The 25,392-nt window shown below is 47.6% G+C and overlaps 1 protein-coding gene across 1 annotated transcript in view; it reads right to left on the reverse strand.

Moving 5' to 3' along the window:
• Positions 1-25,392, reverse strand: part of Usp39 (ubiquitin specific protease 39) — a 99,537-nt gene that overhangs the window by 47,836 nt on the left and 26,309 nt on the right. The window contains exons 5-6 of the mRNA XM_045745644.2: positions 16,952-17,140; positions 10,320-10,490 (exon numbers count right to left, since the gene is read on the reverse strand). Of these exons, the coding sequence (XP_045601600.1) occupies positions 10,320-10,490; positions 16,952-17,140 (360 nt within the window). The remainder of the gene's footprint in view (positions 1-10,319; positions 10,491-16,951; positions 17,141-25,392) is intronic.

Raw genomic sequence — 25,392 nt, forward strand, 5'->3', positions numbered from 1 at the left:
CCTTTACATGCTGTTTTCCTACTATGGACACATTTGATTGTGTTTTGTACCCTGTACTATGTTTAAGGACCTCATTTTTACCATACCTGAGTACCTGGAATTTATCACTGTTAAACATCATGTTATTTTCTGATGCCCAGTCGAAAACTATATTAATATCGGCTTGAAGTTTTTCAATGTCTTCAGCCGAGGTAATTTTCATACTGATTTTTGTGTCATCTGCAAAGGATGATACGAAGCTGTGACTTGTATTTTTGTCTATATCTGATATGAGAATAAGGAAAAGAAGCAGTGCAAGGACTGTACCCTGAGGTACAGAGCTTTTAACTATGCTTGGACTAGATTTTATATGGTTGACCGTTACTCGCCGAGTCCTGTTTGACAGAAAACTGAGTATCCAGCGTCCTACTTTACCGGTTATTTCCATTGACTTCATTTTGTGTGCTATCACGCCATGGTCACATTTATCGAAAGCCTTTGCGAAGTCCGTGTATATCACATCAGCATTCTGTTTTTCTTCTAATGCCTCAGTGACTTTGTCATAGTGATCAAGTAGCTGTGTGAGGCACGATCTTCCCGCTTGAAATCCATGTTGGCCTGGGTTGTGAAGGTCATTGGTCTCCATGAAATTGGTGACCTGACTCCTAATCACTCTTTCAAATACTTTTATTATGTGCAATGTTAGTGCAACTGGTCTATAATTCTTTGCCAATGCTTTGCTCCCTCCCTTGTGTAGAGGGGCTGTGTCTGCTACTTTAAGAGCATCTGGTATCTCCCCCGTGTCCAAGCTCTTCCTCCACACTATACTGAATGCCTGTGCTTCCGGCACTTTGCACTTCTTTATAAATATTGAATTCCATGAATCTGGACCTGGGGCCAAGTGCATGTGCATGTTTCCAATTTCTCTTTCAAAGTCTAGTGCGTTCGTGTTGAAATCAGTTATATTTACAGGGGTTTGAATATCCCGCATAAAGAAATTGTCTGGATCTTCCTCTTTCATGTTGTTTATTGGAGTGCTAAACATGTCCTCATACTGCTTTTTTAGGATTTCACTAATTTCTTTGTCATCCTCCGTGTATGAACCTTCACTTGTATGAATAGGTCCAATACTGGCAGTGGTTTTTGCTTTTGATTTCGCATATGTGAAGAAGTATTTTGGATATTTCTTTATTTCCTGAATTGCTTTCTGTTCTAACTGCCTTTCTTCAGTTTGATATGAGTGTTTCAATTTCTGCTTGATTTCTTCAATTTTAAATCTCCTTATTTAAATTATTCCTTCTTTGACGGGAAATTCGTGTCTGCATAAGCATTTCCTTTATTTTTTCCTTCGTTTATAATGTTGTCAACGCTCTCTTTCAACGTAGGATCTCTTTCTGGCTTTCCTCAAAGGAACATGTTTCAGACAGACTTGATACACTTCCGAAGTCAGTTTTGCTATTCCTTCTGTAGGACTTGTATTACTTAGAACTGTTTCCCATGGAATGTTTGTAAGTTCCCTGTTTATTATCTCCCAGTCTATTCTTTTATTATTAAAATTGAATTTACTGAATAGCCCCTCTCACTTTATCAACGTTTTAGGTCTATTCTGAGTATTGATGGTCGTTTGCACTTCAATGAGCTTGTGATCCGAGTATGTGGTATCTGATATCGTAATGTCTCTGATAATGTCTTCATTGTTCGTAAAGACCAGATCTAGAATATTCTCATTTCTCGTTGGCTCCGATATCTGCTGGTTGAGTGAAAATTTGTCACAGAATTTAAGTAATTCTCTAATCTGTGGTTGGTTAGATCCCGATAGATTTCCTGGTACAGTGGTACATCGGAATACGAGTAGTATTTGCTTGAAAAATGTGCCTTGGAAGGCGAGGGTTACCTCGGAGGGCGAGTTTGTTGATACGCGTACAGGCCGACCTAGCGCGTGGTGGTATGGCGATCGTCGCCCCTCACCCCTCAGTTTACCAGTGCCTCGCGCCCAGTGACTATCCCACGTCAATTCTTCACTGGATTTTCAGTGTTTTGTTGGATTTTTGGTCATTTGACCATAAAAGTTGTTATTATATATCTCGCCTTCGGTCCCAAGAAAGCCAGTGGTAAGGTTTAACCTAAAAAAATAATGCAGCATTTCGGGCGATCGAGTGGCAAACACTGAAAAGTATTCACTTTTCAGTGAATACACTGAAAAGTGTATTCTCTTTTCACTGTCCTGACATTAATTTTGGATGTACATATTTCATTTTTGTACCAATGTGTTCGCAATAGAATGTTCTAGAAAAACAAAAGTATAAAATGTCACACAAGGATGCGTTAGACCGGCACCAAATAAAAAACTACGTCGATTACACTTGTCGTGTCAACAATACAATGGCCTTACCTTGATGGTGCAATGCTATGCCGTTCTCCCAAATAGGCTATGCGGCTATTAGAGAAAACGGAAATTTCATGGCAGACATTTTCAAACTATCCCAAAGTCGATCGCATAACAAATAGTTTATAAAAATATTTTTTCTCGTGACTCGTGAGCGAGTCCGCTGTGCAACCTCAACACAAAAAGTGGTAACGCTCTCGAGCGCCGTGATAACACTAAAGTGTTAAGAAAATGTGTGAAGTACTATATGGGAAGAATTGCAAAGTTTTGTTGAAAAAACTCACCCAGATAAAGCTGTAGCAGGCTGTTGCATTGATCGTTTAAATGACAATGTGATGTCTTACTACAGACAAGTGTTAAAATGTAGGGAAAAACAAGTGTCTTTAGACAGATTCTTAGTATGACAAGCAAGTCTTAGTGGTATGCAGGCAAAACGTGCCAGAATGTGCACACCAGTGAAGTCCTCATTGCCTGATGTTATAATGGAAGGGGACTCCCCTTCCAAACAGTAACACCTCTTCTCCTCCCTCCTCCTCACCATCTTCCATATGCCAACAGCAAGGTAAGTAATAACTTGAACATAATTTTGTAGGTTTATTTAGATGAATTAGGTATAAAATTTAGTTTGAAGTGGGGTTTTTGGGGTAGTCAGGAACGGATTAATTCATTTCCCATTATTTCTTATGGGGAAATTAGCTTCGGAGTAAGAGTTTTCGGAATACGAGCTGTCTCCAGAAATGGATTAAACTCTTAAACCGAGGTACCACTGTATAATATTGTTTGCTATTCTCCATCTGAGACTAGGCAAGTTGAAGTCACCTAGGAAGATAATATCAGGTATCGGGTTTTCCAAATTATCAAGGCTATTCTCTATTTTGTTTATCTGTTCTGTGAATTCCTCGGCCATTGCATCTGGCGGTTTGTATATTAGAATAATCACTAAATTTATTTTCTCTATTTTTAATCCCAGTACCTCTACCACCTCATTTGTAATGTTAAGGAGCTCCGAGCATACAAGGTCTTCCCTAATATACAGACCCACTCCTCCATGTTACCTAATTTTCCTATCACACCTGTATAGGTTATATCCTGGAATCCAGATCTCACTGTCTAAGAATTCCCCTGCATGGGTTTCTGTGAAAGCTCCAAATACTGCATTTGACTCCGAGAGGAGGCCATTTATGAACTGTACTTTGTTGTTTGTTCTCGTTTTCAGTTCTTGTATGTTGGCAAAGATGAATGAGGTTACTCTATTAGTGATAGTTTGACTGGGAGACTTTTTTGGCAAGCCCATTATGCGTGGACATATTGAGTTTGTTGTGACCAGTGCCGATTGTTGTAGGGCAGTTGCCTGTCGTAGTTGTAGTTCCCTTTCGGTGTGTAATTGTATCTGTAATCTGGAATGCAAGTGGATCTGGCATCCAGTTACATACATTCTCCATGCTCCTCCTTTTGAATTCTCTTTCGGTTTGGTATAAAAAAATTATCGAGTTTCCTCCAAATTCATTATCCTGCTTGCCACTCTCAATGTAGCGTTCCGTGCCTTTCACATGAAAGTATGGGCAGCTGAGGTCATAGCATTTTCTGTCCTCCAGTGAGGTTTGGCACATGTCAGGATGGAAAAACCTACATATTGATTCAAATCAACACTCACCTTTCCTAAGCATATTTAAAAAAAATTTGGGAGGCTGGTAACTGCATTCTAATCCTTTCTTATTACCAGCATATCTATGTCTGCATATGCCCTTTGCATAAAATTTGCATAAGTCTGTCCTTCTGGTCTGACTCGCTCTATCGGTAACCGTTGTAGTGTCTGGACCTATCGAGCTGTCAGTGCTGTCTGTTACACTTTCTAGTTTACCGTCATCTACATCCGGGCCTACTGAGTCAGAGTTTACAACTTCCTGAGTTTCAGCTTCAGTTTCATCCCTGACTATAGCCTCTGCCCCTGGTATATTAGAATTGTTGTTGTTCCTTTCCCACTCCTTCTGGATGGCTGGTAGGCTTTCAATGAACGATGTTTTCCGTTCATGCGTCATGTTATCTACAAGGTTTTTTAGGATATTTCAAGCTGGCAGGTCATTTTTACACACCCAGAGCAAGTGGCCAGCTCTCAGTGCCGTGGTGTTACTCAGTCCTGTACAAGCCGAATGAAATCTATTCTTACAGATATAACATTCAATTCCTGTTGCCTTCAACTTTAAGAAGTTGTTACAGTGGCCACAAATTTGTTTATTTACTCCCATTTTGTCGGAAAATCCGACACCATTTAATAAAATCATACAGGCAGATAATAATGCTGTGTTGTATAAACAAGTTAACCCATAGAAAATGTAACTTGTAGTCGAATTTCCATCTATAGAAAACGGGATATCATTACCACATGCTATTATAAATTCACCACCTATTATGGTGGGAATTATTCTTAAATACATTAGTCTTTGGACTTTACCATCATAAAAACATCTCATATAAATTAACTTAATTATCAGAATTAAAATAGAGTAAATGTGACCCTTCTATCACTTACTGACATCTGGACAATGTAGGCCAGTAGCGTCAGTGAGGGGGGAGTGGTCAGCCATTGTTATTGTTTAAGATCACAGAGTCGTGGAGCGAATTACGGCTCCTATAAATTCTCTTGGACGAAGTGTTATGGAAGATCAGAGTAGTGATCTGCCATCATCAACACGCTGTCATCAATCTCAAGGGAAGCGTCTTTCCGAAACCCGTTTATCTAATCATTTTTGGCCATTAATGTCAGTGGATAGGGCTACCGGTTAGAACACGAATGATCGACTCAAACAAGGTAATTAAGCCTAGGTCTTTATGGTTCCATGTACAGTGTTTTCTCTGATATAGCTGTCATATATTAGGATTCTGGCTTCTTAGCTAGCGCCCTTTTGACAGGTCAAGACGAGGAAGCATGCTTTGTGTACCAGTTACTGGGTGATGGAAGCTACCTCAAAGAGGATAATTTGGTGTCTACATCCTGGTTATACCTGGTGGACTAAGGCCTGCTGTACAGTAAGATAAGGAACCTCTTCAATGTACACTAATGTGTAGTTAATACTGTAGTTTGATTGGCTGCATATATATAAATTTAATATAAACCCCCCCCTAATGTGTAGAGGATCGATTTGTGAGATTATTGCAGAAATACAGTCCACTTATCATCATACAAATTGCTATCGAAGTATACAAATTAACGTAAATATAAATTCTATATAAATTCATATAAATTAAATAAATATAAATCTCACAGGTCGGTTCCCACACATTTTGCCTTGTTTTGTTGTACAGTATATATATGTATATTTATAATATTATATGTATACCGTATATTTGTAATAATATATATGTTTATTTGTTCTACTGTATGGTCAGTACTTATCGCACGGTCGAGGGTGAGGGTCCCAGAGGCTATATAGTTGACACGTTGTTATCCCAGGCCGCGGCTGGAGGCCGTCAGTTGCCAGTTACTTGAGTTATAACACTGATATATTAATTCGCCTGTATTACAATAAGGGATGCTCCCGGACGCAGGTTCGAATCCCCGTCACGGCCCTTGTGGATTTGTTTACAATAAGGGATTTTCGGCTTTATTTCCGACTTGCAATAGTATTCACTTTCTCTATTACTAATTTCTTGATCTACATTCCCCTATTACATCAATGCCGAAGACAAACTGGCATGGCTCCACCAGCACCACACTATACGAGGTGACAGTTTTTGGCATAAGATGAAGGTCCTGGAACAACCATGAAAGAAAGGACAAGACAACCCTATCAGAAACAGAAGTAAACCTACCGCGATGGGATAAGAAATAATGGAAGGACTGCCAAGAAACTTCATACTGCCACCGAGACGAAGCACGCAGGTGGGGAAACCATCAAAGAAGCCACCTACTCACCATACAAGTGGTGATAGACCCACGTCAGAAAGACTATACACGAAGACTTGAGGAGAAGAGAGAACCAGCCACGTAACAGACTGGCCCGATCAGCTGAAAGAGGCGGAGCCGCGGAAAAAAAACCAGGTTCAGACACCGGGCAAGCAGTGCCTAAAACCAAGGCTGGGTTTTAAGCAGCTTGGATTTTTAGGCACAAGCCGCCCCTAAAACGTCTTCTGGCTCCACCAAGGAGTCAAAAGGATGACTCTTCCCTAGTAAGTCTCCAAGCGAGCTAGAATCTTGAGCAACAGTGGAACCCAGGGAGGGGGGGGACAAAGAGCCAAGGACCTCACCGAACCCTCACAGTTCAGGCAATGAACCACAGTTAACAATCTGAATGGACCTGGAGCGCCAATTTGCAAGCGCACCTCTGAAGCGACATCCACACAGCCGCAAACTCCCGCACTGTGCTGTGAGCCCGACGGAAGGATGGACCCTACCGTTCCTGGCTGGCCTGGTGAGCACTCGTCACAAAGCCCCAGCCATGAGATGACACATCCGTGAACACATCAAGCAAAGGCTCGGGTAGGTGCCAAGGAAATGAACCCCGAAAAACCTGAAAAGGAAGCCAGTGACACAGCAACTGACGCATGGGCCCTTGAGGCCGAACCCAGCGATCGTGAGAGGCGGAAGGAACATCCCTAGAGGAACCAGAACAGACAACGAAGCCAAACCCGACCCGGTGGGTAGACCATCACGGCAAAGTTCAGGCTCCCACACAAACCCTCAAGCAACTGCCATGTGACCTGGGAGCCCCCCCAGAAACAAGCGAAGGCGGGACTGCAGCCGAAGCAGAGCCTCTGGAGGGAGAGACAAGAAAGAAGTCTGAATGTCCCACACAAGATCTCACTAAGACCGAACCTGGGAGGGAACCAGATGGGACTTCCGCCAGTTCACCAAGAACCCGAACCCGGTGAGCTGAGAAAAAAACAAATCCCTGGCGAGCAGACACGTGGACCGGCTGGGAACCCACACCAGCCAGTCGTCAAGATAGGCCAGAACCAGAAACCCTAAGAGATGCAGACAGGCCACCACGACCTAGGTAATGAGTGTGAAAACACGAGGTACCAGGTTCAAGCCAAACGGAATGCAACGAAAGTGGTAATCCTGAGCAACACACAACAAACACAACAACACAGAGCCAGTCCCTGAACCCCGGATGAATCGGGACATGCCAATACGCGTCTTTGAGGTCCATGAACACCATCCAAGCGCCCATCTTCAAGAGAAGACAAACCTGGGACAGAATAGTCATCCGAAAGGAGGGGGCAATAAACCCATGGGTTCAGACAGGACAAGTCCAGAATGAACCTGAGGTCCGAGCAGTCCTGTTTCGGGAAACAGAAACAGTGGGTTTCTCCAGCGAGAAACCCACTTTGAGGGACGAGGTCGTTTCGACCATGCCCAAGCAAATTCACTCCAAGATGACTCGACAGAGTGCAGGAGAAGAGGCCTGCCTTGCCAACCCCGAACTTCCCAAAGGAGGAGGGGCCACCCAACTCCACTGCAGGTTGCACGAAATAACACGAACGGCCCACAAATCATGAGACCAGGCGTGAGCTAACAGAGCTAGCCTTAACCCAATCGTCCCATCAATGGAATGAGCCTCAAAACGGCCGACACCCTTGACGAGAACGTGGCCTCCATACTTAGCGATCACATTGTTGCCACGAAACTGGCACCACTGACCACCCATGACGGAAGGAACCCCGAGCCCTGGCACGACCCTTCTGGGAAGACCCCCCCCCCCCCCAAGCCCCCCAGAGAACCAACAAATCTGACATGGGACGGCAACTAGAAGAAGCCACCTGCAGATGCTGCACAACCGCAGACTCTGCAAACTGCAACGGGCAAAAAGGCAAAGAAATCCTAAGAACCAGGGCTCAAGCAGATTCCACAGAGGAAGCAAGCACTGCCTGCTGACACGTGAGACGGGAAGCAAAAACCAGCGAGACTGTAAACCGGGTCGTGCAGGAGGTAAGCCGCAATGGCCTCCCACACCACATGGGGTGGGATGCAGGAGGCCGAAATCCTCCAGAAGGACGGGACCGAACAACCCACGGGATCACGGAACCGAACCCGGGAAGGGGTAGACACCAAATCCAACCCGTATGAGGACGGGGAAAAAGAGATCCCCACTCCTCGTAAAGCCAAGCCCTGCTCAGAGGGTACATAAATCCAAGCGGGGTCCAACAGCGCCCAAGGCCCTCAAGTCAACCTCTCCCCTGCCCCGGGAACCTCACCACGTGGACCCGGGGCCGAGCCATCCTCCAAACCTCTCCGCCTCAAAAGAAAAAAGGCAGGAGCAGCCAAAAAAACAGGAATAAGGAGGCCCACTAGTCAGACCCAGAAGTTCCAGCTGGAGGACCAGGCTCGAAGGCCTCTGTCGCCACCCTGGAAGGGGCATTTCCCGAAACCGCCCAAGTTTCAAAGCCAACTAAACCCTGCCCCGACTCTGAAACCCTCAGACACTTCTGAGCTGGATGCAAGGTGGGAGAACCAAGACGAACAACAGAAGGGGAAGGACAAGGGGGTGTGGACAAAACCAAAGTCAACGCAACTAACATCCCTAAGTTCGGGTCCATATAACCAAAACGGGGCTGTCTCAGGGCATCTGAGGAAGCAACTAACCTAGCGCATTTCAGCAACCTAAATCAAGCATGCAATGCCGAAGCAGCTCGCACCCGCATGTCATGATCAGTGGACTGGGTGAACTGTACCAAGAACAAGGAACAAAACTCGCAAGACTCTGGGTCAAAAGTGTCACTGACCCAACAGGCTGCATGATGGAGGCACAAATGGTGAGTGTCACCCTGAGACAAGGGGACAGAGCAACCTTCAAACTCGGCCAGTGTGAGAGGTCGGCCAGTTATGCCCCGTATGGATAGTGGTCACAACTAGCTGCACAGTACCCAGCGCCCCAACCAGTGACAAAAACTACCCCTACCCAGAGGCAAACAGGGAAGCAAGAAACACCCCAGCCAACTCCAAGGGCGGTCAATCATCAAGCAGCAGAAGACACAGCGGAGGTAAACCCCAAGGTGACTTGAGGAAGATAACCCCCAAGTCCCCAATGACAGTACTTACAGGGCACCTAGGAAAGGAAACCCTTAGGTGTATGCAGCCCAGGTACTGGAGAAATTACTCCTGGCTCACACACCACTGCTGAAGAGACAGCACCACACCACAAGACAGAGAACTGGAAAATGCTGAAGCTAACGGCACACGACTGCCAGTTCCACATCAATCACAGAACTGCAGGGTGGATAGCTGGTGCCAGAGTCTGGGGCTTCCCCTTTCCTCTCCCAAAGAAGGAGGGGAAGGGGCGTTGCGCAGGCAGCAGCACAGTCGGCTGAACGGCCCAGCATAGGCAGGACCCAAGGAACTTGTGGTAGTGGCCCCAAGCCCCAAGGGCAGTACTTACAGGGCACCTAGGGAAGGGAATGCAGCAGCATAGAATAACTTCTGGCTCGCCCACCCCTGGAAGACAGCCACCACACACAAAGTACAGTGCTGGAAAAACACTGGAGCCAGAGCACACGACCTCTGCCTCTTGCATCAGCCTTAGAACTTAGGGGTGGATGGCCGGTGTGAGGGTCTGGGGCTTCCCCTTCCCCCTCCCAGAGAGTGGGTAACTACATAAGACAGCAGTGCGGCGACGTATGACGTCATGCGCGTTTCTTTTAGAGGGGTTCTGTCCTCTTGTTCGGCTTTTTGTAGCAATTTTCACCAGAATAGTTTGTTTTGGGACGCTTACCTTTCTGGGTGCCTGGCCTAGTCAATGGCAGACATAGAATGCTTCCAACCACATGGGGGTTTCTATAGGCCATTGCTCCCCATGCCTCTCTGAGGGGGCCAGGTTCTGCTCGTGGTCCCCAGTAGGCCCACAGAACTCCATACACATGACTGATGGCAAAGTCTGACAAAGGGGAAGGGACAAAGTCGTAGGGGCTCCCCCCAGAAAATTATTTCTTATGAATTAAAAGTACTACACTGTACTACCTTTTGTGAGTAGATATTCATGGTTCCACGGAAGCAGCGATTGATGATGGTGTTCTTTCGTTTGGGAGTCTTCAGGCCCAAGTGCATTGAATTAAGTATCCAAGACAAAATTTGTATGGCATCACCCTGGACTGTAAACTGGAACTTTTTCTTACTGCATGATACTACTGCCTGAAACAAAGAATGAACATTTGGACATTAACAACTGACAATGGTTGATATTCAGTACCGTATTAGATACAGTACTTCGCAAACAAAATCAGCTACAGGATATAGATAACTTAGAAATTACACAAAAACCCAGCGTTGAATGTAATGAAACGCCATTTTCTGGGTGAAACCCAGAGGCTTCTCGGAGCTATCCAGGCTGATATGGATACATTAGCTTTCTGGCATCAGTCAACGTGAATGGAGTTCTTGCCTACCAGGGACCATGAGCCAGAACCTGGCCCCCTCAGAGAGGCACGAGGAGCAATGGCCTATAGAAACCCCCATGTGGTAGGAAGCATTCTATGTTTGCCACTGACCAGGTCTGGCACCAAGAAAGGTAGGCACTCCAAAACAAATCCCTATTCTGGTGAAAATATTGCTATCGAAAGAATGAACGAGTGGACAGAACTCACTAAAAAAAATTAACAAACTAGCATGACGTTATCATGATGCAGCCCTGATGTCTGCGCAAAGCCCCCCCCCCCCCTTTCCCCCACCCCCTGGGAGGGCTAAGGGGAAGCCCCAGACCCTCACGCTGGCAATCCACACCCCCAGTTCTGAGGCTGGATGGCAAAACATGCGAAAACTCCGCTGACCGGAGGGAGGGTGGGTGCCAGGGAGCTTCCGGGTCTCACCCAGAATATGGCTTTTCATTACATTCAACGCTGGTTTTCTGGAGGGAGCCCCGTCTGCTCCCCGAAGCAGACTACCCAAAAATAACAGAAAACAGGGACTCATCCGGGAGGTGGTCAGTCCTCGCTCCTCAACTTAAAGCCGAGACAACTGGCTGCAATCGCCGACCCAATGCTACACAGGTCCTATGATGTCCAGGAACATTGACAAGGTAGCGAGCAGCCAGGACCCTATTCGACCACCAAAAATCCCACATCCAAATGTCAATCCAAGACATGTTACCAAAGTGGGCAGCCAAAGCAGTAAACTTACGAACGTCATGGGCACGAGGATAGACTGCAGGTTGGCTAGACTTGATGACCCTGCGGACGACCTGGGAGACCCATGCCAGGGAACAGGTAAGGAGGGAACCAGGTCAACCCAAAGTGTATTCCCAGCCACCTAAGCCATGGCATGAAAATAAGGACAGAGAGCTGCAACCGGACACAACACATGCTGCACCCCCTGGCCTAACCAACCAAGCATGAACAACGCAAGGACCCCTCCGGAAAGCAGCAGACTCATTCTTCGTCAGAAAAGAAGGAGACGGCTGCAGACAAACAAACCTACCACCAGGACCAAAAGAGCAGAAACCCCCGTCCCAGAGGAGAGCATGAAGCTCCTTGACCTGATCCCTAGAGGCCAATGCCAACAGGAATAGAGCCTTAGAAAAACAATCTTGAACCGAAGGCGTGAACAGGCCGGAGGTGTAACAACGCACGAGACAGCTTGCGGAACGGAACAGACGTAACATCAAAACTGAATGCAAGCTGCAGTGGCAACCCCAATGCCGCACGATACGAGGTGATAGTATTCAGCATAAGATGACGGTCCTGGAACAACCATGAAAGGAAAGACAAGGCATCCCTATCAGAGACCGAAGTACACCTACACAGTGATAGGAAAAGCCGGAAGGACTGCCAGTAAACTTCATACTGCTGCCATGAAGAAGCACGCAGGTGGGAGACCACCAACAAAGCCACCTGTGCTCCATACAAATGATGATAGACCTAAGTCAGAAACTCAAGACGCGAAGACTCGAGGAGAAGAACAACCAGCCTCGTACTTGGCTGGACCGATCTGCTGAAAGAAGCGGAGCCACGGGAAGACCCTCAGGTTCGAACACCGAGCAAGCAGCTCCTGAAACGAAGGCTGGGCTCGCCACCAAGGAGCCAGAAGGACATCTCTCCCCTGTCTTCAAGCAAGCTAGGACTTGGAGCAACAGCTGAACCGCAGGAAAATTGTACAGGTAACCCCCACCTTGCTCAATCCTGCCTGAAGGCATCGACCCCGACAGCCTCACAGTCAGGGAAGGACCCCACGTATACCAGGAGACGCCTCAACCACGCCGACGCGAAGAGATCTACTTCCAGAGGCCTGAACGTCCGGCAGAACCAACTAAACGAGTCGGCGTCAACCATCCATTCCATGGAAATTGGAATGAACCAGGACAGGCTGTTAACCAGGACACTGGACACCTCCCGAGTGTGAACCGCCAGGAGAGCCAAACCTCGAGAACTCAGCAGAAGAGTCACCCGAAGGGACCAGATACAAAGTGCCAAGTACGGCATCGAACCCCCGCGGTTCAGGCAATGAACCACCAGGGAACAGTCCGAATGGAGCCGGATCGTCGATCCGCGAGCGACCCGAAGCCTTCAGAGCAACATCCGCACAGCTGCGAACTCCTGCACCGTGCTGTGAGCCCGACGGAAAGATGGACCCAACCATCCCTGGCTGGCCTAGCGAGCACTAGTCACAAAGCCACAGCCCAGAGACGACACATCCATGAACACATCGAGCGAGGGTTTGGGTAGATGCCAATGCACTGAACCCTGAAAAACCCAAAGAGGAAGCTGGCAATGCAGCAACCGACGCAAAGCCCCCGGAGGCTGAACCCAGCAGTCGCGAGAAAGGCGGAAAGGACGTTCCCGAAGAAACCAGAACAGCCAATGAAGCCACACCCAACCCAGCGGGTAGACTATCATGGAAAAGTTCATGCCCCCGCTCAAACCCTCGAACAACCACCGCATGACCCAGGAGCACCTCAAAAACAGATGCATGCGGGAATGCAGCCGAACCAGAGCTGCAGGAGGGAGAGACAAGGAGACAATCCGAGAGTCCCACACAAGACCCAGCCAAGACTGAACCTGAGACGGAACCAGATGGGACTTCTATCAGTTCACCAGGAACCCAAACCCGGCGAGCTGGGAAAGAACCAAATCCCTAGCGAGCAGACACACAGACTGGCTGGGAGCCCACACCAGCCAGTTGTCGGGGTAGGCAAGAACCCGAACACCTAACAGAAGCATGTGGGCCACCACGACCCGAGTAAGGCATGTGAAAACGCGAGGAGCCAGATTCAAACCGAATGGAAGGCAACGAAAGAGGTAACTTTCCCGCCCCACAACAAAACTAAGCCAGTCCCTGAACCTCGGATGAATTGGGACGTGCCAATACGCGTCCTTGAGGTTCAGGGATACCATCCAAGCACCCGGCTCCAACAGAAGATGGACCTGGGATAGAGTACTAATCCTAAAGGAGGGGCAATAAATCCGAAAGGAGGGGCGTCAGCATCGAATCTGGCACCACTAGTCTACCACGACAGGAAGAACCCTGAGCCCTGGCACGACCATGCTTGGAAGGCCTCCCCACGAGCCCCCCAGACGACTAATAAATCTGACACAGGACAGCAACTAGCCGAAGCTGCCTGCAGATACTGCACAACCACAGACTCAGCAAACAGCAACAGACAAAGGGACGAAGACAGCCTAAGAGGCAGCGCCCAAGTGGATTTCCAAGGAAGAAGCGAGCACCGCATGCCGAAATGCAAGTCGAGAAGCAAAAAAAATGCAAACCGCATCCCGCAGGAGCAGAGTGAAGAGCTTCCACAATGCAGACAATTCATGCGCCACTGCGGGCAATGCACCGTGGCCCCAAGTGCCTCCACATCCACCTCAAGCTAGTCTGAGGACAGCTCAAGGAGGGAGAAGAAACTCAGGGGCCAAAGCCAGCAGGCCACGCGTGCACAAATCCTTCATGACTAATGCAGCCAAAAGGGAAGGAACCTGCACATGAAGCTGCATCACACCAACATCCCACGGAAGGACAGGGGCGAACAAGCACACATTGAGATGCTCAAATTCGCCCGCCAGGAAAACCTGCAACGCCGTCTGAGTCTCCCTCCACTCAAGCATGCAGGATCAACAGAATATCAAGCCTCCAAAGAGAGGAGAGGGCAGTCTGCTAACCAGAACGAATTCGGAACTTCATAAGGGAACCCAGTAAGGACACGAAGATCCAGACACGAAGGAACGCGGATTCATTATGAAAGCATAATCCAGGTCATGCAGGAGGTAAGCCGCAAGGGCTTTGTACGAGGAGGGAGTGAAAGATAACCACTCTCCTTGTAACACCAAGCCCAACTCCAAGGGTACAAAAACCCAGGCGGGATCCAACGGGGCCTAAGACCCTCAAGTCAACCCCTCCTCCAGCCCAGGAACCTCACCCCAAGGATCCCGGGCCGAGCCATCCTCCAAATCCCCCGCCTCTAAAGAAAAGGCAGGAGCAGCCAAAAAGCAGGAATGAAGGGGGGCCCACTGGTCAGACCCATAAGCTCCAGCTGGAGGACCAGGCTCGAATGCCTTTGCCGCCACCCAGGAAGGGGTATTCCCGAGACCGCCCGAGTCTCAACACCAACTAGACCCCGCCCCAACTCCAAAACCCTCAGACATTCCGGAGCCAGAAGCCAGGGAGGGAGGAACCAGACGAACAAACGAAGGGAAAAGACAAGGGGGGGACGGATGGAACCAAGATTGAAGCGACTCCCACCCCCAAGTCTGGGTCCCTATAACCAAAACGGGGCAGTCTCAGGGCATCCGGGGAAGAAACCAATCACATTGCAGCAACCTAAACCAAGCATGCAATGTCTCAGCTATCTGCACCCGCATATCATGATCAGTGGGTGAACTGGAGTACAGTGACACCTCGGCTTACGAATGCCCCTATTTATGAACTTTTCTCGTTACGAGCCAAATTTCTTTGGAAAATTTGAATCGGGTTATGAACTTTGCCTCGGGAAACGAGTTTGTTGATACACGTATGGCACAGCGATCGCGCCTCAGTTTACCAGTGCCTCCCGCCTAGTGACAATCATGCCTGAATTCTTTGTAAAGAATTACATTTTTTGGGGGGGAGCCTAGTGGAGGTACCCCCAAGAACAATAGGGTCTGACCAACCAAGAGGCAGACCCTCCACCAGGCAAAGAAAAAAAAGAAAAAGAAAACCTCGCAAGAGGACAATGTGCCCAGGCAGAACAGTCAGCCACTATGAGGGGTGATAACATGCTGCGCTGCATCCTGCTCCCCAACCAGTGATGAAAACTACCCCTACCTAGAGGCAAACAGGGGTAAACAAACACCCCAGCTGACTCCAAGGGCGGTCTATCACCGAGCAGTAAAAGGCACAGCGGAGGTAGACCCCAAGGTGACTTGTGGAAGATGGCCCCAAGCCCCAAGGACAGTACTTACAGGGCACCTAGCGAAGGAAACCCTAGGCACATGCAGCCCGAGTACTTGAAGAATAATACTCCTGGCTTGCACACCAACCAGAGACAGGACAACGCCACAAGGCACAGAAACAGATAAAATCTGGAGCCAGAGGCACACAACCTTGCCAGCAACACATCAGCCAAGAACTGGGAGGTGTGGATCACCGGCGCGAGGCTCTGGGGCTCTCCCTTTCCCCTCCAGAGGATGGGGGAGCTGCACAGACATGCAGCTCCCATGTCGTCATGAGAGACATGGGGGCTCGTGTGACGTCATGCTAGTTTGCTTGTTTTCATTTAGAAAGTTCTGTCCACTCGTTTGTCTATTTTCATCGTTTTTAACCAGAATAGGGGTTTGTTTTGGGGCGCTTACCTTTCTGGGTGCCTGTCACGGTCGATGGCAGATATAGAATGCTCCAAATCACACATGCATTTCTATAGGCCATTGCTCCTCGTGCCTCTCTGAAGGGGCCAGGATCTCGCTGGCTGATGCCAAACTGATGCCCACATCGACTGATGCCAAATTCTAAAGAGATACATATCAGCCTGGATAGCTCCGAGGAGCCGAAGGAGCTACCCCCAGAATATTTTAATTCAAAGATGCAGTAGAATTATTAATTCTAGCAATAAATATATAATCGTAAAAGAGACACAGTAGCTCCTTTAGGGGAATGGATGACTAGTCTACTCTGGGCTAGGAGCACTTACCATTGCAGAGTAAACCACTTGTGTGTTCACAAGACTAATCCCTCGGACTCTCATAGTAACCGATTTAACCATTTAGTCTTCATTCTACAATACCAATCTACTTACAAGTTCTCATACTGTGTCAAATTTGAGTGAATAACTTATTATTCATAAGTTATTCTAGAAATTTTTGTGATGAATTATTTTAGGGAAGCCAGAGAAGCTGCGAATAGAGTAAATTTTCAGTATATAATTTCCTCCACAGGAAGTGTCCTAATGGCATCCTGTCTGATTTATTTATCCAGGTCTTATGACATGGCAGATCATTACATATACACTAACTAAATGTGATAACTCCACATTTTTTATGAAAAAGAATTCATTTTGTAAAACCCAAGAGGTATATCATTATGGTGATAGTCTTACTTTACTGGTACAGTATTGTAATTAACTATACACTGTTTAAAACTAACAAAATAAATTTAGGATTACAGCACTACTGAACAGATTAACTTTTTACCTGAAGCATTTCATGGGGAGATACATGAGCTTTGAAGTTCCTGGGATTCCAAAGTTTGCGCACCAGTTCTCCAAACCTATTGATGAGCGGGAACATTGCCAACCCTTGAGTGCCTGGTGCATGATGGATGTGACTGTAGTTGTTGGGGTCGAGGAAGTAGTTACGTAAAGGAGTGATGTTTGACAAAGCCTGCAAACAAAATCAATTATGACCGCATCATGTACTCAATACAGACAATATGAGGAGCATGCATGATGAAAACTGGTCTTAAGCCAAATGAAATATTAGGTGCTCTCAATATCCCAAGTTCAGCATACATACTTTTATTAAGCAAAATTACTGCACTACAACTTTATGGCAATATACATGAAAGGGAAATTTAAGACAATTTTTTAATTTGCTTCAGGAACAGTCCAATACAGTGCTGTCTTAAAAATCTGCAATTAAAAAGTTATATCTTTAAATATCAAATAGATTTCAACATTGGGCAAGCATGGCCAAGTGAACCATCGGGCGCACAGCCAAGTGAACCACCGGGCGCACAGCCACGGGAACCACTGGGCACACAGCCATGGGAACCACAGAGCACACAGGCACGAGAACCACCGGGGGCACAGCCACAGGACCTCCCAGGGGCACAGCCACGGACCTCCCGGGGGCACTGCTACGGAAATCACCGGGGGCACAGCCACAGGAAACACCGGGGGCACAGCCACAGGAAACACCGGGGGCACAGCCACAGGAAACACCGGGGGCACAGCCACAGGAAACACCGGGGGCACAGCCACAGGAAACACTGGGGGCACAGCCACGGGAACCACCGGGGGCACAGCCACAGGAACCACCGGGTGCACAGCCAGGGGAACCACTGAGCACACAGTCAAGCAAACCTCCGGGCACACAGCCATCTTATCTTGAGAGGTTATCTTGAGATGATTTCGGGGCTTAGCGTCCCAGCGGCCCGGTCTTTGACCAGGCCTCATTTTTGTTACACATCCCCAGGAAGCAGCCCGTAGCAGCTGTCTAACTCCCAGGTACCTATTTACTGCTAGGTAACAGGAGCATCAGGGTGAAAAACTTTTTGCCTATTTGTCTCTGCCTCCACCAGGAATCGAGCCCGGAACCTCAGGACTACGAATCTGAAGAGCTGTCCGCTCAGCTGTCAGGCGCCATGGGCTAAACCATCACACAAACATCTAGAAACACTGCCAAGAAGCATATTTGCATGGAGCGAGTAGCACCACAACAAAGTCAAAGACAAACCCATGGATATTTTCTTAAACACAGAAGTCATGGGAACCCAACCCACATATGCCTCCACACCCAAAGCACATATATGGGAAAAGAGAGACAAAATGAGCAGGTAAAACATAAGCCTCACTGAACAGTTATGGCAAGAAACGACTGTAATTGGAGGATGAACCCCCAGAAAAAACTGAGAAACTACCAAACATGGAGAAAAACAGAAAAGAATCCTAGACATAAATCATGCACAGCAAGCAGACCAAAACTTGGAAAGCTACACACACCAGGCAGAACATGAAGGCTAATCAGCACCAGGGAAACACCCTACACAGAAGGGCAAAAAGGAAATCTGCAAAGCCCAGCCAGGGCATCATAGGGCCCACAAGGAACCACAGAAGTTACAGCCTATGTGGGAAAGCCAAGCCTGGAGACTGACCAATCACTCATGAAGGATATGAATCCATATCTAAAGGTTCCATTCATTTCCATGAAACATAAAACAGGCCAAACAAGGAAAAACTCTTGGACATAGGATCCAGAACTCATGTCACAGCTCACAAGCATTATGCAGCAAAGAAACAGAATCTGGCAGGGAAAGGATTCTGGCTACACCAGGCTATATTATTCTGGCTATATTACCAGACTGAAAAGCACCCCAGAAAACCAAAAGCTCAGTAGACAATATAACCTAACAGCAGGAATCCCAGAAAGAAAATGGGATAGATCCTGAACAGACACATGGCCACATCCATGTCCCAGAACTAAGAGGCATGAGTTATGAGGACAGACTACGTGAACTGCACTTCACGTCGCTGGAAGACAGAAGCGCTAGTGGAGACATGATCACCACATACAAAATTCTCAGGGGAATTGAAAGGGTGGACAAGGATGGATTATTCAACACGGGTGGCACACGCACAAGGGAACACAGGTGGAAGCCGAGTACCCAAATGAGCCATAGACACATTAGAAAGAACTTTTTCAGTGTCAGAGTAGTTAGTAAATGGAATGCACTAGGAAGTGATGTGGTTAGAGGACTAGGAAGTGATGTGGTTAGAGGCTGACTCCATACACAGTTTCAGATGTAGATGTGACAGAGCCCAGTAGGCTCAGGAATCTGCATATCAGTTGATTGATGGTTGAGAGACGGGACCAAAGAGCCAGAGCTCAACCCCCGCAAGTACAATTAGGCGAGTTCATTCTCAAAACATGATCCAAAGCATGCCCTGCCAACGGAAAACTCAGTGGGAGATGAGGCCATAAAAACCTGCAATGAAGTAGAACAAAGCCATAAATCCCATAATGCACTATAGGAGAGGGCTGGAAACTCCAACAATTGATAGACCTAGTGATACAAAGCAGTATCAACTAGGCATAAATGCAAATGTGGAATCTACCCAAACATGCAAAACAGACTCTTAAATGAAAATGGAGAGTCAGGGACAGAATTTGCAAGTCTTCCTCTGGGACCCAAAATGGGGCAAGAGAAGGGAAGGAGTGGCAGGCAGAGGGGCAAATGACCGCCCCGCCCCTCCCCTCCCATCCCCAGTGTTCCAGGGATAGTCAACACCAAGTAGGTGAAACCATAAAGAGGATGGGTCCTGTCAAGAGGTTCTGAGCTTCAAATGCTGTGACCAGGAGAGTTAGTGAGAAGGCAGGCTGGCTGGAGCTCTGGATGACCTAGGGTGCCACTCAGCACAGATTCACTTGTCCTGTGAATTTTGATGACCCAATTGAAATGTATACACAATAGCCTTGATGTATTCCAGTGTATATCATATTACTGTACTGTATAAATTTTTCTGCAGTTTAGGAAGATGAGCTAGTTACCATATATATTTTATATATACATACTAGCTGTACCCAGCAACGTGTTGCTGTTGCTCAGCGATGCATGTGCGTTGCTGAGCCAAAGCAACCTTTCCCTGTCCCCCAGTTCTCCCCACCATTCGCCCCTCGTCCTCCCAACTATTCCCCACGCCCCCATCCCCTCGTCCTCCCAACTATTCCCCACGCCCCCATCCCCTCGTCCTCCCAACCATTCCCCACTCCCCCATCCCCACCATTCTCCATTACCCCATCCCGTTGTCCCCACAATCCCCAATTCCCCCGTCTCCTCGTCCTCCCCACAATTATCCCTCCCCTGTCCCCTCGTCCTCCCCACCATCCCCCACTCCTGTCCCCTCATCCTCCCCACTATTCCCCACTCCCTCGTCTGATGCATTCCCAAATGATCTGATGTTCCCATCAGAAAATTGGGAACATCAAATGATCTGATGTTCCCATCACTGAAAAATAAGAACAGTTAAAAACAAAATGGAAAAAATGAAAAATAAACAATACTCACGAAATTAACGGTATGGTAAACAACACAGCTCAATTCCAATGCAATGTCACACAAAATGATTAAATCAAAATGAAAATAAATCAAAATCTATGAAAATTCAATTTATCAATGCAATTAGAAACATTGAAATGGAATCGTTATAACCATAGTGTAGCGTGAGTATTGCTCTTACGTGCAACAGATGGAGCTGTTTTTTAAAAAACCAGCGTTGAATGTAATGAAACGCCATTTTCTGGGTGAGTCCCGGAGGCTTCCCGGAGCTATCCAGGCTGAGTGGATATGTATAACTTTCTGGCATCAAAGTGCTAGGAGTTCTTGCCTACCGGGGACCACGAGCCAGATTCTGGCCCCCTCAGAGAGGCACGAGGAGCAATGGCCTATAGAAACCCCCCCTTGTGGTCGGGAGCATTCTATGTCTGCCATCGACCGGGATAGGCACCCAGAAAGGTAGGCGCCCCAAAACAAACCCATATTTTGATGAAAATACAGTATCCACTCAATTTAACAGCCTATATGGGGCTGAGCCCAAGTCGTTATTTACGGAGCTCCGTTATTTCCGACGTTAAGTTGGGTCGGGTAATTTTTCAAGTAACATTCAGGTAGGATATATTTTATACTGTATAACTAAAATTAAATAAAGTTCATTGTGTAATTGCATTCCAATTAGTGCACGGCCGACGATTAAGCCAGTTGCTGGTTGCTGCATGGATGATGTGTGAACACGCTCTGATCAAGTCCAGATGGGTGGGAAAAAACTGATTCATTCCTTTGTATTGAAAAATATTTCATGTATCAATCAGTGAGTTAATATTGTCTTAATAAAATTTTAGAGATGTGTTTTGATTTACCCTGAACAGTGCAGGTAATGTATTTTTAATGTTACGACACAGGCTGTGGCGGCCATGCCATAACAATGGCGATTGAGCCTTGTCACTGAGAGCTAGCCAAGACGAAATATTTTGAGCTCACCTTTTCTCTGCTGACGATAGAATATACATTTGCAGAGACTAATATGTAGCTTTTGTTGAAAAAAAACAATTAATATCTTGTAATACTATAATAAAATTGGTAAATTGACTTACTTTTAATGAAGCTGAAGATTACGAAGCTGTGAAGATTACGTCATCCTCTGCAGCGCTTGTTTTATATTGTTTATATTGTATACAGGGTACATACTGTATGTACAGTACACTTATTTTCAGGCACTCACTTCACACAACAGCTAGCCTTACTACTAATTCACATGAGTTCTAATTCTACTTCACTATTGACAATTATGTTGAATGTTAAACTCTGCTGCTGCTCGTGCATGAGAATATCCTTTATCAAGTTTCTTAATTAACTCCAGCTTCTGTGCAACCGTCAGGCACTTCCTTTGGGTAACTTTTGGCATTTTGTAAATTAAAAAGATCACAATTACAGTACAGTAATATCCTTCACAATTGAAGCTAGCCGCGCGAGTTCACGGTAAACAATGGGAACACATGGCCCGGCGGAGTACATACTAGGTCCGTGGGAAAAAAAATACCTAGTGCCTATACATACTATAAAAGGTATTTAATTAGAAAACAAAGACTTTTGCTTAATAAAAACTGTTTCAAAATATTTTATTAATAATAATTTACAATTTTCTTCATTAAAGTGAATCATTTTAAAAGAAAATTAAGATGTAATATATGACTCTGGACGATCCAGGTCGGTGGCGGCCTGGTCGCCATGTGAGGGGACGCTGATGCCACAACAAACCCAATACTGACTGTCGGTAATATCGACCGCAGACCAGTATAGCAGGCTCTAGATACTGGGCTCCCAAACCGGTCGTTAATACCGGCAGATCGGTATAAAAGAGGCCGTTAAATTGAGTGGATACTGTATTGCTACCGAAAGCCGAACGAGTGGACAGAACTCCCCAAACAAAATTATAAAACTTGCATGACGTCATCACGTTGCCGTGCCACCATCTGCGCAACCCCTCTCCTCCCCGGGAGGGGGAAGGGGGAGCCCTAGACCCTCCACGCCGGTGATCCAATGGGCAGTTCTTAGGCTGGATGTCAAAATACCAGAAAAACACAGCGACCGGAGGGAGGGAGGGAGGGAGGGATGCCGGGGAGCCTCCGGGACTCACCCAGAAAATGGTGTTTCATTACATTCAACTCTGGTTTTCTGGGGGAGCCCTGTCGGTTCCCCGGAGCTACCTCACCACAGATAAGGAAAACAGGGAAGAAACCGGGAGGCGGACGCCACGCGCCCTAACCGAAAAACCAAGACCACAGACAAAACAAAGACCAAAACGAGAAGAAAATAGACCACCCAGGCCAATGACCAGGACGGCACCAAAACGCAAGAGCAGGCCAGAGGGAAAACAGGGCCCAGGACAGCAAGCGGAACAGAGCAGAAGGAGCCGCAACACCGAACGCAAGCAGGAGCAGCCCCGCCAGCCCCACCCAAGATGAGGTGACAGGACACGATCCCAGATGATGGTCCCAGAACAACCCCGAAGGAAAGACAAGCCAACCCTATCAAAGACCGAAGGACTCTTTGCAGAGATAGGAGGAAAAACGGAAATAGGCAAGGAAAACCCTGTATATGGACCAAGGAGCGGCCAGGAAGTAATCCACACGACCAACCACAAAATGTGTAGAGGGCGTACATACCTGAGGGACCTCATGGACAGCAGGGTGCAGCCAGGCACCGAAGATAGGCAAGGAATGAGTGTCCAGATATGGAAAAGACCCAGGTGCTGACAACGAAACTAAAAGCACTGAAACACGGGGCAGAGCCCCACAGGACAACAAAGAACAAAAGTGAGGGACAAAGGAGTCACTGAAGACACACGCAAGGTGTCCAAACACACCTCACCAAACACCACAGTTAGGAGCCAGCGACACAACCCCGCCAAGAGGGGAAGAGGAAACCAGGCAGGAGCAGTGACCAGGGTGGTGGAGAGAGTAGATTACCCCAATAATATACTCGCTCCAAATCCATTAGCTTAATGAGAGAAGCAAAGCACTACGTAGCACCAATTATGGAACTCAAACCTTTCCTTACTTCCAGGTAAAATACCTGCCAACCTGTGGAGAACGGAGAGGCGTTGCATGAGCATATAAGCAGGAGAGGAGGAAATAATACAGCATCCAGGCAACCAGCAAGTGCGGATTAGAACAGACACTTGCGAGATACTGTACCGACTCTCAGTGCGCTGCACTCGCACCATTGCCCGCCAAAGTACCACCTGCATACTACTGTATACGCAACAAAATATATGTAGTCTTTTAGTGTTTGTATATATAGGCACCAAACAGTACGAAACAATAGAACTGGGACAGTGGCACACGCCACCCTCGCGGCACATTTTGGACACGAAACAATGGGCATAAAAGGGAAAAGTGTAGAATCAGGAAAGACTGGAGGAAATACTGGCCCGGTAACAGGGTCGGCGATTCGCAGAACCAAGTACCGCGTAACGTGGTGGTGAGGCCCCACGATTGGTGCAAGCACTAGTTGGACATGCATAGGAGTGGGAATGGGTGGGAAGAATTAGGAGCAGCCTTGTATGGGCCAAGAGGCCCTCTGCAGTTCCTCTGTTCCAATGTTCGTATGTTCGTATGCACAAGGGGACACAGGAGGAAACCTAGCACCCAAAGGAGCCACAGACACTAAAAAGAACCCAATCAACGTCAGAGGGAAAAGGAAGCGGAAAGCACTAGGAAGCCATGTGGTGGAGGCAGACCCCACCCACAGGAGCAAACGTAGAGAAGACAGAACCCAGGAGGCTCAAGAAACTACACAACCGTCAACTGACAAGAGAGGCAGGGTCCAAGAGCAAAAGCTCAACCACCGCAAGCACAACTAGGCAAGCACCCCCACCAAAGAGCGAGAACCAGCACACCTGGCCGACAGAGGTGCCAGACATGACAATCCCACTTGCAGAGCAGACACACGACTGTGCCACAACACAGGCGAGCCAAGTAACATACCAGGAGCAGCGCGAATGGTGCGCCCGAAAGCCATGCATACTAGAGGCAGTAGGCATGGTATGTCCCATTACCAGAATAAAATGTGGAAGTCTAAGGAGAAACACGTCCAGAGGCGCGCACCCCGCAGAAGACTGAGCAGGACAGAGGGGAAGGAGGAGGCGCCACGCCGAGCCAACCCACACCCGGAAGCAGAGGAAGAACGAAGCGACGCCCCCAGATATAAAACCAGAACACCCTCAACATCCAGAGGGCTATGACTGGAGGGAGAAAACGAGCAAGAAGCCGTAGAAAACGCGAGAAACGACGCAAACACACGAGCATACCGCCCATAAACAAAACGCACACCCCGGCCTCAGCGCATGAGGTACGAACGCACCACCCGGTCACCGGGTGGCGTGGCTCGTACACCAGGCGGACACACACATCGTACACACACTACGTACAGACATCGTACAAACACCAGGAAGGCGTGCGTAACGAAGACGAAGAACGCCGAAACTGGAAGTAGAAACAACGCGAAAACAAAGCGAAAGAAAACAGAGGACGGAAGGAAACCAATGAGGCTGACAAAAGACCAGAGGGAAACCACATCGGAAATCAACCGATGTTCCAATAATATTGGAAGGTACAAAGAGACTCGCGAACCAACGAGAACCACAACAAGCACCCTTGATCAAGGGACACGCAGGGACAACGATACGAAGGGAACACTATCGCGCCGGAAGAGCAAAAAGGGGGAAGGAAAAGAGGGGCGAAACACATCCCCAGGAATGACGGGAAGACGAACCCCGAAGGAACACGGAACCGATCCCAGGGAGTGGAATACCCGTAAACAACAGGAACACAGAGGGGGAAGGAACAACCCCACTCTG

Source organism: Procambarus clarkii, chromosome 16 (assembly GCF_040958095.1).
Source record: "Procambarus clarkii isolate CNS0578487 chromosome 16, FALCON_Pclarkii_2.0, whole genome shotgun sequence".
Lineage (NCBI taxonomy): Eukaryota > Metazoa > Arthropoda > Malacostraca > Decapoda > Cambaridae > Procambarus > Procambarus clarkii.